General features: G+C 33.4%; 2 protein-coding genes across 22 annotated transcripts in view; one reads left to right on the top strand and one right to left on the bottom strand.

The window, feature by feature from the left end:
• Positions 1-1,960: 1,960 nt before the first annotated feature.
• The window catches only part of LOC107178904 (receptor-like protein 14), a 132,503-nt gene continuing 110,951 nt past the window's right edge, over positions 1,961-23,512 (top strand). For 8 of the 20 annotated variants that reach the window (XM_052444085.1, XM_052444091.1, XM_052444081.1 and 5 more), the window contains exons 1-5: positions 1,966-2,427; positions 2,514-2,669; positions 2,782-2,862; positions 3,015-3,080; positions 3,200-3,265. In XM_052444085.1, the coding sequence (XP_052300045.1) occupies positions 2,013-2,427; positions 2,514-2,669; positions 2,782-2,862; positions 3,015-3,080; positions 3,200-3,265 (784 nt within the window). In that variant the 5' untranslated portion in view covers positions 1,966-2,012. Of the gene's footprint in view, positions 2,428-2,513; positions 2,670-2,781; positions 2,863-3,014; positions 3,081-3,199; positions 3,266-23,512 lie in introns of all 20 variants that reach the window. The other 12 variants (XM_052444102.1, XM_052444092.1, XM_052444084.1 and 9 more) reach the window with 5 other exon arrangements.
• Positions 7,947-17,460, bottom strand: LOC127903680 (protein REDUCED CHLOROPLAST COVERAGE 3-like). Of its 2 annotated transcripts, none has more exons than XM_052444110.1 (9): positions 17,436-17,460; positions 12,676-13,026; positions 12,454-12,515; positions 12,100-12,231; positions 11,923-11,964; positions 11,296-11,829; positions 10,498-10,649; positions 9,079-9,620; positions 7,947-8,985 (listed from the first exon to the last, which is right to left on the bottom strand). In XM_052444110.1, the coding sequence occupies exons 1-8, from the start codon at positions 17,443-17,445 to the stop codon at positions 9,239-9,241; spliced, it is 1,665 nt and encodes a 554-aa protein (XP_052300070.1). In that variant the 5' UTR covers positions 17,446-17,460; the 3' UTR covers positions 7,947-8,985; positions 9,079-9,238. The 2 variants fall into 2 exon arrangements, with proteins under 2 accessions (XP_052300070.1, XP_052300069.1); XM_052444109.1 differs by having other exon boundaries at positions 9,114-9,620.

Below are 23,512 nucleotides of genomic sequence, written 5' to 3'. Positions count from 1 at the left end.
TAAGACTATGGAGTGAAGGCCTTAACAGAATTAGCTCGAGATGGCGCCGACATTAGTTACATGCAATTGTCATATTGAATAACTGATGAATCAACTTATTTTTCTTTAGCATTCCCCTCTTTTCCTTTTCATTTTCCTTTGCTTTTCCTCCATTCAAATTCTTTCACCGTGCGGCTGTGGTCCTCAAACTCAATTATGATATTTACTAGTCGTGCGTCGAATGTGGCTCTGATTGATGATACGATTGCTTGATTGTGTTTATAAACTTGGCTATTGGTTAACGTCAACACACATCCTCCATGTCCCTTGGTTAGTTGACAGAATACGTAAATCAAAGGTCGCCTTGTAGTGTGCGTGTTTGATTATATGATTATAATTATACGTCAATCGATTATATGAAAGTCAGTCAACATTTATTTTCCATGGAGTATTAATGAAGTATTTTTCCTCATTGGTCCAGGTCCTACAAGTCTTCGTCAGTCATTATAGAGACCAAAACTAATTATCTTTATATGTGCCAATCGCTATAAAGATTGATTTTGAATTAATATTAAGATCGATTGTCCAGTAACATTAAGATTGATTGAATCAATCTTTAAAAATCAATCAAACTTCCAATTATAATAATTGTGACTTTTTTTTCATAAATTCGTAATTTTTGTATAAATCGAGCTTTTATTCTCATGATTGGTGAAGCCATAGAGCAAATTTTTTTATCTTGATAGGAAATATTAATTGAGCATACATTGGGTTTCGATCAACTAATCATTCACAGGTTTTGGTGGTCACTGTGATTGGCGCTTTAACACAATGATTGAATGCTGCAATACGTATGTATTTATTTATAAAATTAAGCCTATTTAAATTTCACCTCTACATATAACATACATCATATAAAATGTCATTTGAATGTAGTCCACACTTTTATGACTAAATTATCAAATATTTATGGAAAATTACTTGATTAATTGTTGGCTAATCTAATAATAATAAAAAAAATTAACAAAAATCTAATAAAATAATTTTCTAAACTCACTAAATATTTTAGAATATAAATCGTTGAATAGATTTTTTGATAATTCAGTGCAAACCCAATCATAAAATTCAATAAAAGGCCAATCATACTCTTAAATTACATAAATTCTTAGTCCACTTTTATTTTATAGTATTGACCGTCGCCACTAATTGTTAGTGGAAAAAGAATTGATGGCCACTTGTTTGTTGGCTTAATTTGAAAGTCAGTCAACTTTAATTTTCCACGTAGTTGTAATAATATATGCAAAATTTTTATTTTCCATGTAGTTCTCATTTTAATTGGACCCGTACAGCTGTCCCAAGTTCATACGAAATTTCTGTTTTAGTCATTTCAAGTGATTGCAATAGTAATGAAGAGTGCAGACTGAGAGCAATGGAAACTTTCTTTATTAAGGATTCCCAATATCTTTGATTTTAGTAGGTTTGATTCAAATGCATGAACAAAAAAGGTCACAAGAGCTTCAAATAACATTTATGTTTTTTGTCATTTCAGACAACGCCACACTAACTAAACATGTATGAAAATTTACGTTGATTAATTATTGATTTTCTAATAAATTAATTTAAACTTAACAAACATCCAATCAAATTCTTCTCAAAACACATTATTTAATAGATTGATTGATAATGAAATGGAAATCCAAACAAACGGTTAAATTATTTAAATTCTCTCAGTCAACTTTTATTTTATTAGTTATGATTATCTCCATCAAACTATTGCAAAAATTTATAGTTTACAATCACTTTATCTATATTTTCCACGGGGTATTAATGAAGTGCTTTTTCCCGTTGGTCGAATGTTGCAAAACATGGAATGCTTACAAGTCTTCAAAGATGGCGATGTATTGGAAAGTCTTAAAAAAGTCTTCAGCCAATCAAATTGCAAGACCTGCGATAAACTTTTAGCATAAATTGCTCTGCAATGGAAAGTTGCTCATTGCACATTTAATTTTAACCAAACGAAAAGTTGCTCTGCAATGGAAAGTACTTCTTGTATTAAGTTCTCATTAATGTCACTAATTTGGATTATTGTATTGATGAATGAAATTCATGGATACAAAGCATGCTTGGAAACAGAGAGGACTGCTCTGTTGGAAATCAAGAGCTTCTTCGTATCAATCAGTGATATTGGATATGATGACTACATTCTTCCTTCATGGGTTGGTGAGGATGATGGAATGCCGTCTGATTGTTGTGATGATTGGGAGGGAGTTATGTGCAACGCCACCACACAACGCGTGATGCAACTCTCACTCGACTATAAGAGATTCATTTATTTTGATAGTACTTCGGCTTCACTTCTGATCAATATGTCATTGTTTCATCCTTTTGAAGAATTGCAAAGTCTTGAATTAGATGGGAATTGGTTTACAGGCATCTATGAGAAGAGAGGTCCGTATATATGTATACATTTATTTCTCGTCCATAAATATTTTGTCAGTGACTAATTAATAATAATACTTCATATGCATTTGCAGCTTACGATAGCTTTGGGAGTTTGAAGCAGCTGAAGACCTTAAATCTTGCTTTTAATTTCTTCAACGACAGCATATTACCGTATTTGAATACACTAACTTCACTTACCACTTTGATTCTTAGTGCCAATAAGATTGAAGGTTCCAGAACCAAGCAAGGTATACATGTATGTTTCAGGCCAGCAGATATACATGTCAGGCAACTTAATTAATTTCTTAATTAAAATATATATTTATATTGTCTTGATCAAAATTAATGTTTTATGAGTAGGATTAGCGAATTTGAGATACTTGCAAGTGTTGGATCTAAGCGGGAACGACAATATAACTAGTGGCTCTTTAACAAGGCTAGGTAGGCTACTGAGATAATTACCAAGTCAGCACACTAATCACAACCTTAGTATATGTTAATTTTCATTCAATGTTTACCATATTATTTTAATTAAACAATTTAGACAAGAGTGACATAACTATTATTGACAAAATTTATATTTTTTTTAACAGGATTAGCAAATTTGACAAACCTGCAAGTGTTGGATTTAAGCTATAATCAAAATCTGACAACGCTAGGTAGGCCATTGAATCTGAGATAAGAAGCAAATTAAATGTAGAATTAATGCTCATCAAACGCGCGGATCACATACAATGCCTTTAAATGTAATATTTTCATTTTTTATCGGCGCATGTAGGATTCACAGATTTGCCAAACTTGAAAACATTGGATCTTGGTTCTTGTGGGATAACTACAATTCAAGGTATATAGCAACTCACTTCCTCCAATGACAAAAATTGTTTTAGATGTTAATCAAGATGATAATATATTTCCATTTTTTTAATTGCTTTAAACTAGATAAAATTTAAATTAGAAGCACTGCTTTCTATACAAAGTTTAGTACTTGATATACTCTATCACCAATTTCCGACATAACCCGCTCATTTCTTTCACTCTCTCTTAATTCTAAATCATTTTTATAAAAAAATCAACAATGATATTTATCTTTATTTCAATATTTATAGTTCTGAATGAAATTTTTTTTTTCTTATGTTCATTAATTCTTGATGCAAGATTAGCTAAATTCAAAAGCTTGGAAGCATTGAATTTGAGTAATAGTAACGTAAAAAATTCTCTAGAAACCAATGTTAAACAATTTACACTGTGTTTTTATGTTGAAACATGATAAATAAGAGCCCAATATTGTTTTCTAATTGTTGTTTTTACAAAATAAAAATGAAAATGCTATTTTTAAAATTTAAAAATGTGTTAAGTATCATTTTCAAAAATAATCTCAAAAATGAGAAAAACAAAAATATATTTGGTAAGAATATCTCAAAGAATTATTATTGGAATAATTTCCATAAACTTAAGATTAAGCAATGTATATTGATTATTTTAATTTTAAGAATAAATTAGGTGATCTTTCTATTTTTTTGTTCAAAGAAAAATGATAAAACCTACATATTTGATTTAGTTAATATATAAAAACATAAACATTATAATGTATATAAAAAGAAAAGATTTTTGTGAGGGAAATTGATCCTTTGGGTACAACAACAACAACAACAACAACAATAAGAATAATAATCTCTAGGTGACATAAGTTTTAACAAATTTTAAGAAGATGACACATTTTTTAAAAAAATTCGAGCGAGTGACATTCTATTAACTTTTGCCATTAATTTTAATGAGAATAGTAAATTAAATGATGTTTCTACCCCACAAAATGATGTTTCTGCCCATACTCACTAATTTTTAATTTTTTAAATAGAAAAATATAAAAAAAAATTAAACTTAAGTCTAATTAACAGGTTTTTTTTGTAAATCAAATAAATTTAAAAAAAATTCTTGTTGATCAAATTGATTTGTGAATATAAAGAAGCAAAAATCTTATGAATTATAAAGTATTGTATAAATTCAATATTTTCATCTCTTTGGCTTTATGGAAAAAAAAATTATTTTTCCAATTCTACCCTCGACTGGTTAAAATTAACAGCAAAAGTTAATGGAATGTCACCCACTCGAGTGTTTTCAAAACATGTGTCATCTTTTTGAAATTTATTAAAACATGTGTCACCCAGGGATAATTAGACCTAATGATAATAATAATAATAATGTTGATATTATTATTATTTCAGGAGGAGATAAAGAGAATTCTTCATTTTGGAACTTAATATTGTATTGGAAAATAAGGAAAATAAGAAAAAGTCGTTTCTCATTTCTTTTGTTAAAATGTGTAGAACGAATTTTATATTTTTAAAAATATTTTCAGAAACAATCTACCGAACACGTATCTAATATTTTCTAAATTCAAAAAATAAAAAACAGCATATAAAAACAATGCCAACGCACCCAATATTTGCATTACTGATACACAATTCCTACTTCCCAGTGACTTGTTGGTCAAAGTACTTTGACGAAATTAAATATGAAGACCAGTTTTTTTTTTTTTTTTTTTCGCTTGGGCAAATAGTTTTGTTTAATGCTATGAGAAGAATAAATAAAGTTTAAGAAAGCAACTAATATATTATGAGTTTCTTTTTACATTATCCAACAAATTCAGAGATTAGAGAACCAATATCCAACGAAAAACACGAAGTCAACAAACTCTTCCGCAGAAAATCATTATTTTAAACAACGAGAATTGCTGAAACGCTTTTTGAATAGATTATGATGAGCAAGAATTGCTGACTGCTTTTATATTATTATTATTATTATTATTTTATTGTTAGATTAATTGAAACGCTTTTCCAATCAACATCATATTATATGAGAAATAAACTCGTATCATTCTATTATTATTTATGTTGACAAAAATACTTAGACAATTTGATTTCATGTCCGTTTTATAAGTCTAATATTGGGTTCATGATTGAATGCACTATAATTAGTTTTCGTTTTATGAAATCTGAGCTTTTTATTTTCACTTTCAGGAATATGTAATTTGAAGAATCTTCTTGAGTTGGATTTAAGCTCAAATAACCTTGAGGGTCACCTTCTTCGGTGTCTCAACAACTTGACCCACTCAAAGTTCTTGATATTTCTTACAATCAGTTAAGTGGAAACTTTCCTTCTGCCTTGACCAACCTCACATCACTTGAATATTTGGATCTCTCTTGCATCGATTTCCAAGGAACATTCTCAATAAATTCATTGGCTAATCATTCAAAGCTTGAGGTCTTGCGACTCTCGTTAGGAAACGATATGTTGCGAGTGAAAACCGAAAACTGGCTCCCCACATATCCTCTCAAGGTTCTCCAACTATCTCACTGCCGCTTAAATGTCAATCCCAGTTTTCTTTTGCACCAACACCACTTAAAATTCCTTGATCTCTCTCACAATCAGTTGGTTGGCAATTTCCCAACTTGGTTGTTGCAAAACAACACAGGATTAGAAGTTTTGATTTTGTGGAATAACTCATTCTCAGGAATTCTTCCGCGACTTCCCAATGCCAAATACGATAAGCTTTGTTATCTAGATATTTCCACTAACAATTTCTCTGGTAAGCTACCAGAGAATTTGGGTATTGTCTTTCAGAAATTGATATATTTGGATATGTCAAAAAATAGTTTTGAAGGTAATATTCCTTATTCAATCAGTGAGATAAAAGAGCTAATTACTTTGGATTTGTCTAGAAATAATTTTTCAGGAGAATTACCTCGATCTATATTCTCTAGTTGCCTCTCCTTAGAAATGTTGGACCTATCAAATAACAATTTCTATGGCCAACTTTTTCCCAATTTTATGAACTTGACTCATTTGCGTTCCTTACTTTTGGACAACAATCATTTCAGTGGGAAAATGACAGATGGTTTGTTGAGCTCCACTTTGCTGGCGGTATTAGATGTATCCAACAACAAGTTATCCAGCGATATTCCCCACTGGATTGGCAACATCTCAGACCTTTGGCTTCTTTTAATGTCAGAAAATTATTTGCAAGGTAGTATTCCGGTCCAGCTCGGCAATCTTGAAAGACTTGAGTTTATAGACATCTCCGAAAATAGTTTGTCTGGGTCCATGGTATCTCTCTCCAATCTTTCATCAGTGAAGCACATTTATCTGCAAAACAATGCAATTAAAGGGTTAATTCCAATTGCATTGCTTAGAAGCTCTACATTATTGACTCTCGATTTGAGGGACAATAAATTTTTTGGTAGGATTCCTCATCAGATCAATGAGCTTTCGAATTTGCATGTTCTTCTTTTGAGAGGGAATTATCTACAAGGACGTATTCCTAATCAGTTGTGCCAATTAAGAAAATTAGGTATCGTGGATCTTTCACATAACAGACTTAATGGGCCGATACCTTCATGCTTGGGTAACGTGTCATTCTGGAGAGAAGCGATTGATTCCGAATTTGCTATGTCAGATCGTCATTTCAGATTTACTTACTACAATTCCACTCTTGATCGGCAGCTGCAAGGTGAACTACATGGTAGAGTAGATCAACAAGTAGGTGTAGAATTTGTGACAAAGTATAGATATGAATTTTTCATCGGTCTCAATCTCGTCGACATGGCTGGACTGGATTTGTCGAGCAATGAGTTCAGTGGAGAAATTCCATGGGAAATTGGGCATCTTCAACATATTCGTGCACTTAATCTGTCGAATAATTTACTATCAGGTGCTATACCAGAGAGCTTCTCCAATCTGAAAATGATAGAGAGCCTGGACCTTTCCCGCAACAAATTAAGTGGCCGAATTCCTCCTCAACTAACTGAGCTCAACTTTTTATCAAACTTCAACGTGTCATACAACAATTTGTCCGGCCCAATCCCAGACAAAGAGCAGTTTGCCACCTTTGATGACAGCAGTTATATAGGTAATTCGGCTCTTTGTGGCTCAATGATAAAGAGGAAATGCAGCAGTGCGTTGGCACCACCAGCGACACCTACAGGAGGAGGAGAAGATGAAGGCGATTCTGTGATTGATATGGTGGCATTAAGATGGAGTTTTGGAGCATCCTATGTGGCAGTGATTTTGGGTTTATTTGCAGCACTTTGGGTAAACTCGTACTGGCGCAGACTGTGGTTCTATTTCATTGATAGATGTATTGACACATGCTACTATTGGCTTTTCAAATATGTTTTCCATCGGTGACTGTGCTTACTAGCACATACCGTTCTGCCGTGTATAACTTATCGTGCTGTGTTATGTCTCCGTTGGCTTTTCTCCAAGCAGCTATGCATCCATTAGGATTAGACTTACGGCTTCTTCTTCAGTTTCTGTTGATTGCAAATTTAAATTGAACAAGGAATTTTGCCTTATCATCAGTGCAGCAACTTCAGCTGCAAATGTAAGCTATCTATCAGTGGGTCAATTCAACTCCATTCCGAACGTATTGTTCACACGCACCAACCAAATACCAAATAATTTGAGGCATAACTACAAATCTCAGTCTAAAACATTAAAATCCATTATAGAACAACATCACAGATCTCTTGATGAGGAAAATCGCCCAATTAATTTATCATCATTTATTGATCAAAACAAAATCTCTTAACAAAACAAGAAACCGATTTGTACAAATATTATATTAGAACATCCAGAGAGGATATCTAAAATGATACAATCAAGTATTGATTAAAACTTGCTCCAAACTTTAACCATTTCTACAACGGTAACATTCACTAACAAATTTTTTGAATAAAATTGGGAGAAACAGGACGGCACCTTTGCATTTTATTGCTTTGCTCTCTCTTTTAACGAACAGAAGCACAGATGGATTGATGATTGTACATCTCAGTTACCCCATTTGTGATCTGCTGTCGGTTTCTTCTCCGTTTTCTGACAACTATAAATCCTTCACCATCCCCACTTTTTTGGTTTTCATCTTTCGGTTTTTGCTGTTCTTGATCATCGGACTGAGATGCCAAGTTTGTTTTGCCCTTTTCATTTCCATAAAGGATCTTTATGATAGCACTATCATTTGCAATTGCATCTGAAGAATTTTCTGAATACCCAATCTTCTTTTCGTAGCCTGAAGATTGACTTGGAGCATCCATATTATGCTGGACTGACTTTACAATGAAGCTAAGTAGTATCTGTCTTGCCAGCTCTGACTTCTCCGCCTCTGTACTGCTCTTTCTTGAGGTATTATCCTCGCCTTGAATACTGGACATTTTGTCAAGTTTCTCATCGTCTGCCTCACTTGTGTCATTTGAAGAGTTCGACCCATTTGAAACATTTGAATCTGCATATCCAGGATTTATTTGCCAACCTCTCATTGGCACAAACTCGGGTGCATGCGGGTTCATGATTCTTGAAGGCCCCAACAGGTTTCTTTCCATAATGGAAGAGTGGTATTTTGGAAATCCATGTTTCATAATGTAAGAATAATTATTTCTATAATAGAGAGGCGACCTTGGCCCACAAGGAACTCTAGCAGCAGCCGAAGGTACAGCAGGTTCTGCAAGCATACCTTGACTAGTTCTCGCATCATAAATACTTGTATGCCATTTTCATAAGCTCATCCACTGCCTGCACAAGAAATTAATTTTACCAGTCATTCCATATGAAAATAAAACAAACCAAATTTAGCGTAATGAAAACACAAAAAGTAGCAAACTTTACAGTTGAAATGCAAAACAAATTTGAGATTCTGAAACCTTTGAATGAAGACCAGTGCCAGTTTCTTTCAATCGCAAGAAGGATTCTTCAGAAATTAGTGTTTTCAATTCCATCTCACAATTCAGCTCGCCATTGCTTTGCTGTCTACCATTACCTCCCATATTCATGCTGGTCCATTGTCATTTTCGTTAGCCTCATTAATGCTACCAACAAGGTTAGGTATGTTCTCCCTCTTCTTCAAAAATTTAAATTGCTTCCCAAGACCTTTGACAGCATGTTCAGTCTTAATATCATCCCCAGACCTCGTTGACTTGGTATCTGTTGGAGTTTCGTGCTTTTGTAGATGCTGCACCCAACAAGAACCAAGTTCCCATCTAATAGATCTTTCTGAAGCAGTTGGCTCCAGCTCTAACTTTGCTAAACTCTGTTTAAAAACTCTTCTTACAAGACTTCTAAAAGCTTCTGAATTATCCAAATTGCACAGAGTTGACTGGTCTCCTCTAGCTGATTCAGCACTGAAAGACTTTTGAAGCACAAGCCTTAAGCTGCAATAAATAGTTTACCCTGTCAGAACAACTTAAATGGAGAAAGACATAAGAGTATATGAAACAAAGGCAGAATCCACCAAAGAAGGCCTAAATACTTTCTGAAATAGCACAATCTAAAAAGCTGATGACCTATTTCAGCAACTGAGCATGCACTGTAATTATACTTTCCTTTATCCTTTATTTGAACATCGTCAACGATGTCTGTTGGTTATTTTGTTAATATAACAATTACAAACCAATGTCAGGGCACATAACTATAAACACTCAACCATTATTGTGAAAGCCATGACTTAATGTTTCCTGCAACCACTCGTTATTATTTAGGTGGTCTACAACTATGCAGAGGTGAAGCATCCCCATACAGTGAAGGATCTCACACATATTTTAATATAGGAAAAGCCATTTTCTGGTCCACAGGATACTGAAAGAGGAGTATATATCCCTAACTAGATATCAGCTTTCTTTTCTTTGGCCTATTCATAAACTTAACACTTGAAGAAAACCTGGTTTAGAAATCTGACATCAACTCCCCTTAAGAGTTCAGACATCTACTGATTAGATCCCATCTAAACAGAAAGAAAAAGGAGCAGGTGCTATCCTTAAGAATCCCCAACACCACCATTTCAATCCTGTTCTATCTGGTAAAAATAAAGAGAATAACAATGCTCTGCATCATGAATTCAACTGTGATAGACACTAAGCAAAGAAGCTCATACCAGTTAGTATGTCTAAGATATCTTGCAGAATAGCTTAAAAATGTTAGTGGTTGAAAGATAATTTTTCATATCTTACAGCCATTCTCCATCTGTAGATTTCCTAGTCTTTGTGTGCTAAGACGAATCGACAGAGGAAGCATTGTGTTACAATTTCAAACCTGTTAATATTAAGAGAATTAGCTCCTCCATCAGGTTGATCTTCAATTTCAATATCTTGTGTGCCAAACTTCTCCTTCACATCACCAACAACCTTTACTACAGCGGTGTATCCACAGTGTCTTACAATGACAGTACCCAATGAGGAGGTATCCTGCCAAAAACTATATTGTTTCAGTTCTCTTTATCACAAAATCTTTGAAACTAAAATAAAAGAAAGGGAAAAAGAAAAGGAAGATAAATCTAGATATTTTGACAAAAATAAATCTGGATATTTCAAGATCTACCATGCTGAAAACTTTAGCAATTGCACCACTAGTTGATATAATACAAGCATGCCCAACCAAGGTTAATAGGCTTCCCCAAGACATTAAGCTGGATCAAACTACGAGCAGAAAATCAGAGGGATATGGATAAAATCAGTAGAAAGACCTGCTATCAAGTGATTTCAACAGAATAGGGAGTCACCAAACAGAAAGGCAACATAAGATTCATGAAGCTAAACCAGATATATAAGGTTAGTAATGAGTAGTGATTCTCACGAAAGAACCTAAAATTGACTTTCTTGTGCATTCATAAATGTGTAGAAAGAGAGAGTGAAGAGGATGGGTATTTTAGGCCATCATCAAATGCCAGATATCAGATAAAGAGGGAAACATCCTAATCCGACTGAAAAATCACTCCCTGACAAAGGTAGAGCTATATTATTCCGCCCACGCAAGTAATTTCGGCTTTGATGAATGTCTTTTATGTGTGTTCTGTGAACATAAGCATAAAAAGTAAAGGAGAAATCGACTTACGTGAACAACTACACTCTCATCTGCAGTAACACCTTTTAGTAAATTCTTTTGAGCAACTTCTGCAGCAGACATACCAGATGACTGATTTCCTTTAATAGTAACCTCAGACATCAAGCTTGCATCTACTGTATCACGTTTTACTGTAATGGACAAGTCTCCCACACGATCTTCATGCAAGATTGCCCCCTTTTGGACATTGATTGTATCTTGAGTGTGTAAATTTGAACCAATGAGACGGCGTATTGCTCCAACAGCTTTAAAAATTGAGACATCAACAAATTGGTTATGAAGCAAAAAGGCCTTCCGATCTCTAACCACCCTCTCCTCTTCAGTTTTGCAAGGAAGCCTAGCCAGTATAGCAAATTCCGTCGCCCATGGTCGTAAATCATGTTCTCCATCTCTTCCCTGGCCTCCGCCATTGCCACCCCAATTCTCATCTTCTGCCGGTAGGCAAGGGAAATTTGATGGAGACTCAGCAACAGATGGAGGTACAAGCCATGTATTAGCTCGAAATCCATAGGGAAGATTACCAAACTGAAGAAGGATATTGAATATACTATATCAGTAAAATCAAGTTAAAATCACATTTGAATTGGTAATAAACTATGTCAGCACAGAAATTGTTACCTTATTATGTTCAACAAAAGCTTTCATTAGGGATTCATATGCCTGCATCACGCATAATGACCATAATTATTAACAAAACAATTGATGGGTAAGCTAATTGAATTTACGGAGGAAAAAAAGATGCATTCAGATAAAAAAGAAAAAAATAATCTGTAGATTCAACTATTGAGTACCCACATTGGCAAAAGCTCGACTGAGATTTTGCAGAAGATCCACCAGGGAGTTGCTTTGGAAAAACTGCTTTCCCAAAGTATAGAACCCTTTTACTGATGCAACTACTTGTATAAGCTTTCCATTGCAGATTTTTATCTGTAAGCACAAAATACAGTTTCCCGCACTTTCAAATACTCACATTACTTACAAAGACATGAAAATAATCCATGCATTCTTATTAATTAGCAGACAATGATTATTAAATCTTTAACACTCATTGGCCAATTCATCAGCAAAAATAACAAGTTGAATAACTCTACAATTAATTAGTCCATAAACAACAAACAACAATAATCAGAACTTTATATTAAATGGCACCTGAATTTCAAAATAATCACCGTCGCACTTGTCTCCTTCTTTGCGTTCACATTTTCTCAAATCTTCAAAATCAAAATTATTAAAAATTAAAATCAATAAACAAATTTCATATTCAAATAAATCACATATATTTATATCATTTTCCTCTTTCTTTTTTTTTCTTTTTTTTTGATCAACCATGTAAGAAACGAAGACAAATAAATAAATGAACATTACGCTTACTTAAGACGGGGGGAGTGAGGTGAGAGAAAGAGAAGAAGTCATAAAACTCGGAGAGTTTCGGCGTCGGGTGAATGGCCGCCATGTCCAGACTCGGAGAAACCGCCGATGAAACTGGCGATGACGTGGCGCGGGGCCCGCTTCGGTTATCTGCTGCTGCTGTTGCTGCTCCATCAGACAGAGCGGCAGAGTTTGGTGAAGGCTGGTGGGGCCTACTGCCGTTCTTTTTGGCACATGACTCTGACGATGGCGGCAATCGGGAGTTTCTGGACTTGGCGAACCGTGTGGTGCACGCGACGATGTCGAGAAGCCGCCGCACGTGTGCCGCGGCCTGAGATTCCTCGGTGTAGTCCTCTGTCAAGGACAGCGCCAAAAATGTAAATAACAAGGAATTGCCGGGCAAAGGTTTTTGCTTTTATTATTTTAGTTCTTTCTATTAAATATTAACTTAATTATAAGTAGAAAATAATTATAAGCACTAAACTATTCGTCAAACTTATTTTTAAAAATATTTTTTATAATTAAAATACTTCTAGATTAAATTATAATTATAAGCACTAAAAAATGATAAAAAATAAAATTTTCGCTCTTGAAATAAGCTTTTACATATAGTTTTATTAAATTCTAATTATATTAATTATTCATGATAAAGTTATTAATTCTAACCTTCTTGCTTCTGTTTACATTTCCACCAACTAATTTTTTTTAATAGATTAAAATTTACGGCTGGTTAAAAATTAGGATCGTAAAGCGACAAATCGTTTTCATGTTGAATTGACTGTTCAATTAAGTATGCTTGACTAGAAAAAAAAAATTAAAAAAAATTGAATATCAACTAGAAAAAGTTTGGTAAGGCTAGTAAAACAAGTTTAAGAAACATGGCTAGCTTATTGAAGTTATAGGGACAACTCTTTCTTATAACAATTCTAATCTACTAATTCTAAAACTTGTTTTATTTTTTTCTTTTCTATGTTGTACTCTTGTTTTATTTTTATTTGTTCTTTTATATGGTGTATTCTCAAATAAAAGTTGAACTCTTTTGACAATGTGGTAAAAAACATCAGTTGTTACTTCATGAAGTCGAATAATTATAATAGAGAATGATTCCATTTATATAATTAATTTTTATTGATTATATAATGAAGTGATGCACCCAATCTAAGGCGGCAGTTGTATAAAAATATATAGTGGAACAAAAAACAAAATGCTCTCAAGTTGCACTTATTTATGCCTTAAAAAAATTTCCACAAGTGTATAGATTCATTGTAATCTCCGACCCTTTCAAAATATTTCTTTATTGTCTAGAACAGTCAAAACCAAAAAAAAAAAAATCATCATTCTTGTTTTTTTTTTTCCCTATTTTTACCTTTTAAGGGATGTATTATATTGACCAGAAATATGAACAAGTTTTCTGATTGAAGCAAATCTTCAATATCTATATCATAAATTTAATTGATAAAGAGAGATTCTGGAGAAATAGAATAAAATAATAAACATGGAGCAATAAAAAGGAATTATTGTTTTTTGTGTAATAAATGGAAAATAATAATCTTTCTTTTTTCTTTGGTTTGCACAAGTGAGATGACGGGGGGGGGGGGGGAGTAAGAGCATCTATGAAGCAGGCAAGGGACGAGATGCTTGCATTTTTAAGTAGCCCCCTCAAGATTGGCAAAATTTTGTCATTTAATGATTAAACTAATAAATAATAATGGCCCTAGATGTGACCTGCGTATACTGTAACTTCTGAAATTTCTGAAGTTTAGGCCAGTTACTTAAATGCACGTTATTATTTTACTTTTGAGACAGCTTCAACTTTTACTTGAAATGACAAGGACAGCTGAGTCCAAAATGTACAGCTCTAAAAAGCTTGGTAACGTTCCAAGTGTTGCAGGACTAAGGCCGTTTGGTACGTTTGGTAATGTGGTGAGTTAATTGGGTTTTACGGTGTTTGGTAATATTTGTAGTTGGATTTTGGTAGTTTAACAGATTTTTTTTTTAATTTTTACTCCACAGCTATAATTTTTACTTTAGCAGCTTAAAATATAACACCTCATTCTCAAACACATCCTAAGTGGACTACAACAAATTGGTTTTTTTTTAATGTTAAAAAATAAAATAATGTCATTTATTTATTTATTTAGTCAATAATTTTTTTACTTTAACCTGTCTTTTTCAACAATATTAAAAAAATTATTTCGAATTAAAAAATTCTTAAAAAAATACAATAAAATGAATATAGTTTACTAAAATAGTATGGCAATGAATGCACAACTAAAAAGATCTAAATGTTAATATTTAAAAATAACAAATAAAATGAGACCCACATCCACATGCATGAGATTTTCGTGCCAATTGCGCCCGGTACACCTCCATACTTCAAAAATTATCTCAATACCCTAAAATCTGTTTTTGCCAAAATTTTTATCGATATCCTTTAAAAACTGATAGAAAATTACTAAGCTATCCTCATTTTAAAACATTTCAACTCAACGGACAGCACCTCTCCCTTCTCTAGTGAAGCAAACAAACACTCATCTGTTGCAATTCCCTCCATTATCAAACTCAAACAAACAAACACTGCAATTCCCTCACCGGCATCACCTCTGCAATTCCCTCACTGGCATCACCTCTACTGAAACAAACATTCATTCTCCATACATGGTAAATCGAACTTCAACACGAGCAAACTAAGCCTGAGAAGGGGAAGCTGCCACAACTGAGAAAGTGAAGCATAGTTCGTCACTACATAATCGCCGGAGAGAGTTGATCATTTACTACAAAATTGTCAGAATATAACTAGTTGAGACAAGTAATTCCATGTAATTAGTTTTCTAGTTAATATTCAAGGGAAAAAAATAAAAAGTTAGGGTTTTATATTGAAAAAATAGATTAATTAGTTGTGGGTCTCTCATAACATGTTCGAAAACAAATTTCTAGTTGTTTTGCTGCATGCAAATTGTGAAAAATTAATGAATTGTGCTGATTATAATTTTGTTATGTAACACAAGATTTGGTCGTGTAAGGTTATGTATTACACGACCTTCATGTATTGCACGATTACACGACATTCATGTATTGCACGATTACACGACCTTCATGTATTACACATTTATACGACCTTCATGTATTATACAATTACACGATCTTCTTGTATTACACAATTACACGACCTTCAATTCCACATTTTGTTTCTTGTCAATAGAATCTACACATTACATTTAGTTTAATAAGGCTCACAATAAATTGGAATGGTGCATATACCTTTACCTTGTGAAATGTCATTAGTTAGAGAGATTCTTAATTTCCAATTATAAGCCATGGTAAGTCATGATATGTCTAGTTATGAGTGGAAATATTTTATCACTGCGAATGGTGTTCTTATGTGTATAACATTACATTAATTTCCTATAGTTGATATTTTTTTTTTCTTAATTGATTTCATGGATTAATTATATGCAGGCATTCCTCATGTATGCTTGTATGCTTAGCCAAAGGAAGAAAGCACTTTGAAGATAAAAAAAAAAAAAAACTTTTTAAATGGCTGTAATATGTTTAATTGCGACTTTAAAATTACACGAATTTTTCCATTAATCATTAGATTAATTTAGTTCTTTAAAGACTTAATTTGTGCTAAGAATTTATATTTGCTGCTATGTAGAAAATGTCAACGAAAATTATTAAAAAAAAGAAGTGAAATTAAATTGGAATATAAAAAAATTCCACATCATCATTGGTTTGAATTGTAACTGGTGGCATAGGATCAGATGTCTTAAGTTTGAACTTCATTGTGATTTCAAATTCCGAAGTATCTATATCAATAACTTCAGCTATCTTCTCCACCAATTCGGCATATGTTGTCGATCGTGGTATCATTATCCCTTTAGCCTTTGAACCTTTGAACTTATACTCGTTATTTTGCTCAATCCATTCACCATTGAAGAGAATAGGCACACGTACCAAAATCATATCTGATGATACAATAAAAACAATAATATTAAATTTCATATACAAGTAACTACATGACCTACATGACCTACACGACTATATTACTTACACTACTTACACGACTATATTTCTTACATGACCTACACGACTATATTTCTTACATGACCTACACGACTATATTTCTTACATGACCTACACGACTTACACGACTATATTACTTACACGACCTACATGACTAACTATATGACGTACACGGTATCAAAAGAATGCATGACTCGAAACATTTTCACCATAAATAAGTTATATTGCTGAAAAAAATAATTAAACAACCTACATTGCATATATTTCTACGTATAAGAAAAAATGGTGAAAATAAAACATTGTAATGTGAGGAAAATTTTTAAATTTTCCTAAAAATAAAAAATTTAAAACCCAACAACATTAACATACCTTATTGGGTTGTTTAATAAGCAATGCACCTTTAAAGAAAGAGTGGGTGTTAAAGAAATGAATACATAATTGTATTTGTGTAAGAAGTTATGAGAGATTTTGAGAGATTTTAAGAGATTTTGAAAGAATCGGCAGCAAAAATAGATTTGGGTAAAAGAAATGAGGAAAGAAATATGAAGACAATTCATTGAGTGAATTTGATGCATTCATTAAGGGTATTTCCGACTTTGCTCACATTTGTTAGGGTATCCATGAAAATAAAAAAAGAAGGGGGTATTTAAATAATTTTGAAACTATTAAAGGGTATTTAATTAAAAACCCCGAGATTTTCTAATTCAGAAAATTTGACACGAGAGAGCTTCACCTACCTTCAACCATTCTGAGCAAACATGGTTTCAGTATATATATTTTGTAATACATATATTGTTTGTTCGCCTCAAAATTGTAAATATATGTATCATGTTGCATCTGTTTTTATTTTATATGTCAATTGGCAAAATTGCTTCATGTTATGATAGCCTTGATGAGCATTTTTGCTTATATGTGTAAATATATGCATCATGTTGCATCTGTTTTTATTTTGGCACATTCTGTATCACCATTTATTTTACTAATTTTTCTAGTGGAAGCAACTGCATTATTTTCTTTTTCCCCAAATATTTCTTTAAAATGAGTGAGTAGGTAAAATCTAAATTGATACTTTTGTCTTCTCTCTCTCCTAGATTTAAATTCTATGGTCAACCGAAAAAAAAAATTACTTGAAAAACAATCAACTAAGCCCCGACAGGCTATTCCAAACCAACTGTGTACTTCGGCTGCAAATTGAATTTCTTCATACTAATTGTTTGTAACATCACCAAGCATATATGCATATGGAAATTATTTTAAAATGTATACATTGTTAAATTTATTTTAATAATATTATTTTTGTATGAATTGAATTTTGTTCTCATTTTTTTTTTCATATGGGATGTAAATAAATAAGCAATTAAGAACATTATCGTAATATTAAAAGAAGGTCACAGGGACAAAAACGTATTTTCATCATAAGACAACCAATTTCATTAAAACTAATAATTTGTCATCCCATTACCTTTTTTTTAAAAAAAATTATCACTTCTTTTATATTTTATCGAAAAATGTGTCACCCAAATTACATTAACCCAGATTTATTTTAGTAAATTTTTCATCTAAATAAGAGTACACCACTTATGGGTATACGTCGGTATCAAAAAGAAATCATATATTATTGATGAATTCGTACAGTAGATCTGTCACTACGTACATCGATTTGTAGAGCAAACACGGGGCTGAAGATGAATCATTGTTAATCCATTTTGTTAGTCAAAGCTAAGCAAATCATCTTTCGGTGATGTGATGTAACGAGGCTCTAATTACTTTTTTCTTGTAAAACATAAGCCAATGAACACTCCCACGTTACTGTTAATGTATTGATTAATTTGCTAATTATCAGTGGCACAAACAATACCGAAGCTGTCCAGCTAACAATTAAGAAGTTGCTATCATGGAGAAATATATTAATTTCGTACTAAAGTAATGAGATCTTGAATACGGCCATATGATGAATGATGATCACAGGGTTGGAGGAACAAGATGCAATATCGCAAGATCTTGGGCATTTAATTCCTTCATAATCAGCTTCTGTCTCGAGTGATGTATGCTGAGACTTCGGCCACCGACGTCAGGAAATGACAAATTTGCAATCATAAAATCAATACCGGCAATAGATAACATATTATTCTTTTTATTACTGCAAAACACGTATGTTAAGGATTACCAAAATGCTTATACTATGATAGAGTAACAACCTCTACTCTATCATTCAATCTCGGTCCTCAATTGGTCTTTGATATGTGTAGTTCTGCTGTTAGTGTTTTTTTTTTTTTTTTCAAATTTCCAAATTGTAAACATCATTCCAGATTATAAAATTGCTCCTTACTTGATCGATCGGAAATTAATTAAGAAAATGAAGGTACGTCTTCTTAATTTCTTTAATTGTTTGATCGCTGTAGTTAATGTAATGTCAATGCATGTATGCACTAATTATTAACTGATTTAATAATTATATATAATATTGCAGCAGAAGATTGTGATGAAGGTACAGATGAATTATCAAAAGTGTCGGACACAGGCGCTCAAGCACGTCGCTGAGGCAGATGGTAAGTAAGTACGTGGTAATTTGGATGGAGCAAAACCGTTACTCTTGAAAATTTTGAATCGGATCGGCGGTTAGATTCAGTTTTAAAAAATTAAAATAATCAAATGGCTTGTATAAAAACAATCAAAAACTAAAAAAAAAAACCCACAAAATAGAAAGGAATTTACGGTTTAAAATTGAAAAAAAATAAAACTTAGTCGTTGAATTTTACATTTTATGTAAAAATTATCGGTTCAATTTGATTCTGAACCAATGCAACTCGTGCCCACTGTTAGTAGTAATTCTATGCTAATTATTATTAAACAAGGACTTTGATTACTCAAGTATCTTGTCAGTGGAGATGCCCTTTGAGCAAATTTCAATCAAACATAAAAAAAGGATAATTAATTAATAATTCATTTATATTTATAATGTTTTAAAAAACAATATGCTAATCATAGCTGGTGAGGGCAAAACAGGAAAGTATTAATAATAAGTATAAATGTATACCTTGAGAACAACTTGTCATTCATATGGGGTGATGATTGTGATATCAAGAACACTGGGCACTACTGCACAACAAAAGAATCAATGAACATAAGGAAGTTAGAAAGCAAATTGGGTTAATTTTGAACATAAGGAAGGTCTTTCCTCTTCAAGACCTTGGAGCCTGCTCACCTTATTCCCATTCCTATCATCAATTTAATAAGTAAACAAGTTATTCATTCTGATTTCTCTATTTCGATTCTCATTCCGCTTTAGTAAACATAGCCTTAAAGGAGACAATCCAACATACGGGATCAAAATAATTTGTGGTTTATTTGTCGAAGTTTGAATTCATAGATTTACAGCTCGGTCTAAATGTCTATTAAGTATAATTTAAAAATCAGCATTATAGATATTTTTACTAATATTTGAATAAATATATGTATACTTTTATCAAAAATGGATTATAAAGAGCTTTTATGGAGATTGTTAGGGAGAAACTTCTGTGGGGCCAGCACGCGAGGATCCAATGGATCGCACAGCGGCATCAACAAATTTTTCATTTAAAAAATATATAAAATTACATTATTTTAATTTATAAATCCCATCAGACCTCCCAAATTAATGTGCAGGCGCGCGCCTCCTCAACCTTTTCCCGGATTGTTGGGGACTGCAGACTGCAGCTCACGGTTGAATTTTCCCTGTAGCGTTCTTGACGTACGCCAATATTTTAATCAGCTTTAACTTTAAGCCTATGTTTTATAAAAATTATTTCACCAGCAGATTACATGTGAAAGAAAGATATGCCTCAATTCACTGGTATCTTGTTGAAGCAGATGCATTCAAAAGGCACAAGTTGGCGGTCTAATCTATTGTAAAGCCTTGTATTCATTTACATGATTACTGTCATCAGTATCTCTTGCTTATTCATTCGCTTTTCCTTTCGTTAGTTATTGCGGAAACGCGTTTGAGTAGTTATCAAAATTATGGTGATCACGTGAGCTGCGGAAAAAAAAAAAAGGTTACAAAGAAAAGAAATGGGATTTGAAAACAACTCTCATAATCCGGCTGAGACGCTGCAATTTCGTTATGCAGCAAATGTTGTTGTACGTTCACAAGTGAAGTGTGAAGCTAACATTTCACTTTGCCAATAGCCATGCACCTCAAACTAACCAATTAATTTGCATCTTCATTTATTTCTTTGGTCGGTACTAAAGTCAAACTCATTTTACCATAATATTCAAGTCAATATTTCAACATTCTTTTCTCTCTTGAATCTGGTCAAATGTTTTAATTCACTCATTTCTTGCTAAAGCAGATGTAATATTCTCACTGACTTTGTTCAAAACTAGCTAGATATACGATAGCAACTTATTTGAATGATGTGCTAAAAATCCAAGCGAAACTTAAATGAGACAATCCAACATGCGGGCTCTAAAAATAATTTGTGGTATGTTGGAAGTTTGAAATAATCACGAAAAACGTATCTGAAAATGTCTAGCCAAAAGCTAAAGGCATTTCCATTTTATTATTTTTCGTTTTCAGAAACAGAAAACACTTATAAAGCCAAATTATATGGTAACTCAGGATGTCACGTGATTTGCACATGATGCATTTAAGGCAGCTTGATAAAAAATTAAAATTTTTTTTCTAAAGGGGGTGAGTAAAGACAAAACTTATTTTTTAACCTCTTATTCTAAATTCAAACTCGAATAGTCAACTAAATAAAAATGCTTTCAAATACTTGACCATGTCTTTTTGGGCAAATAGAACAAATTGAGAAATCACACTTGATTGTGAAGGAATTAGTTCTGCCATCTCAACTGAAAACTTGTTTATTCGCATTGCAACTGGTTTTGTTTAATTTTTTATGGGGTTTTTGATGTTTCCATCACTTGATGTTCAATTGCAATTGTATATTACCTTAACAAGCATTTGGTGATTTTCCAGTAGCTAATTTCTTTACGTCAACATTTTACTCAACTAAACTTTAAGCCTTTATTTTATCAAACTAATTCACCAGTAGATAACATGTATTTTTTGGCAAGAATTTACATTGCGAAAGAAAGATAAGCCTGAGTTCACTCGTATCTTGTTAAAGCAGATGCATTATTATTAGACGAAAAAGCACAATTGGTGGTCTAATCTACTGTAAAGTCTTGTATTTATTTGCATAATTACGGTCATCAATATCTTTTACTTCATTCACTTCTCTTTTTCTTTAATTATCAAGGAAACGAGGTTTAAGTAATTATCAAAATTATGTTAAATATTTGTGAGCCCACTATAGCGACCCTCAAAATCCAGCTAAGATGCCGCAATTTCCTTATGCTACAAATGTTGACACTTGACTGGTAAAGTGTGTGGCTAACATTTCACTTTGCCAAAGGCCAGGCCCGTGAAATCAACCATTTTGCATCTTCAATTATTTCACATTTCAATTTCTTTGGACGGTACTAAAGTCACAATCAGATAACATGTATCAACATGTAATATTCTCTCACTTACTTTTTTCAATAAACTTGACTATTGGTTAACATTAACACACATCCTCCATGTTCCATCAACTAGCAAAACCGGAACTGTGCATAGACTCATGCTTTCTCTCCCGTACCCTTTTATGACCCTTGTCCCCAGTTAGTTGACAGAATACGTCAATTGAAGGTTGCCTTGCAGTGTGCGTGTTTGATTATAATCATCGTAGAATAAGGACTCCCTGATCACAAGTCAATGAAATTGCAGAAAGTCTATGATCATTGAATGCTAATTCCATCTTACTGGCGTAGACTATGGTTTAATAAATATCTCGTAAATTTCCTCATCGCTTCCTATGTCACAATGATATTGGTGTAGCCGGTGATTTTAGATAAACTCATACCGGTGTACATTATGGTTTTATTATTAATTGATGGACGAACCAATTCATGTTTCTTAAAAAAAAAAAGAGAGAGAAAGAAAGAAAGAAATTCATATTGGCTTGTATATTTTATTGCAAAATATACAAGCCCTTGTACACATCGGATAAATTTCTACCAATATTGTAAAGAGAGTTCAAAGAGCCATATTAGCTGTTGATGCGAGATTCTGGTTATGCTCGTCCTACGACCAGGATATCTGCTCGATCAACCTCACCTCGATCAGGATCTCTCCTCGTATGCTTTCTTCTCCAAGTATCCCTGCGTTCACAGAAACGAGTCAGAGCACGCCGGTTGTTTTCCCGGCGTAAACCCTCCGACGCTCAAGTCAGATGTGAAGGTTCTGGGAACGCTTGCCACAGATCTTATGGCTTTTCTGTAATCTCCGTTCTTAGAGTTCTCTTTTCTTAGTTCAAATAGCCAAAATTCTAACCCTTTTACCTTCGTTGGTTACCTTTTTATAGGCTTCCTCTGAATCCAGATCTTCCGCAGTCCACGCCCGTCATTCTCCCCACTCTCGGGTGTGGACGCCCCATTACCGCCATTGTCGGCGAATGGAGATGACCCTCGTGCCTTAACTCTCGGATACGAATGCACGTCCTGCCAACTGTCGTTGATTGCGTCTCCTCGCCTCCATGCCTAGCAGGAGTGACCTTATGCCTCTGACAGGAGTTCGGCCTCCCGAATGGCATATTCGTGGACAAGCAGAATACTCCTGCTCCTATTCCCCTGCTACTTGGCTCTTGCAGGATACACCTGCTCGCAGAACCCTGCCACCAACCACCTGCTCATCACGTCTGGTCTCCTCGATGTACTTCCCTCAAACACAGGTCCCCCAGTTTCAGGTGTTGGGTAATGTAATGGACCAACAGTAGAAACTCAACGG

Source organism: Citrus sinensis, chromosome 7, assembly GCF_022201045.2.
Source record: "Citrus sinensis cultivar Valencia sweet orange chromosome 7, DVS_A1.0, whole genome shotgun sequence".
NCBI lineage: Eukaryota > Viridiplantae > Streptophyta > Magnoliopsida > Sapindales > Rutaceae > Citrus > Citrus sinensis.
Note: the sequence above shows the minus strand (reverse complement) of the source record. Positions and strands in the feature narration are given on the sequence as shown.

What these genes read in the sequence shown, in the direction of transcription:
- LOC127903680 (XM_052444110.1), bottom strand. An exon ending in GTGATTATTTTGAAATTCAG is followed by an intron (nt 12,232 to 12,453) that starts GTGCCATTTAAT and finishes TTGTGCTTACAG; the next exon opens with ATAAAAATCTGCAATGGAAA. An exon ending in TCAGTCGAGCTTTTGCCAAT is followed by an intron (nt 11,965 to 12,099) that starts GTGGGTACTCAA and finishes TGCGTGATGCAG; the next exon opens with GCATATGAATCCCTAATGAA.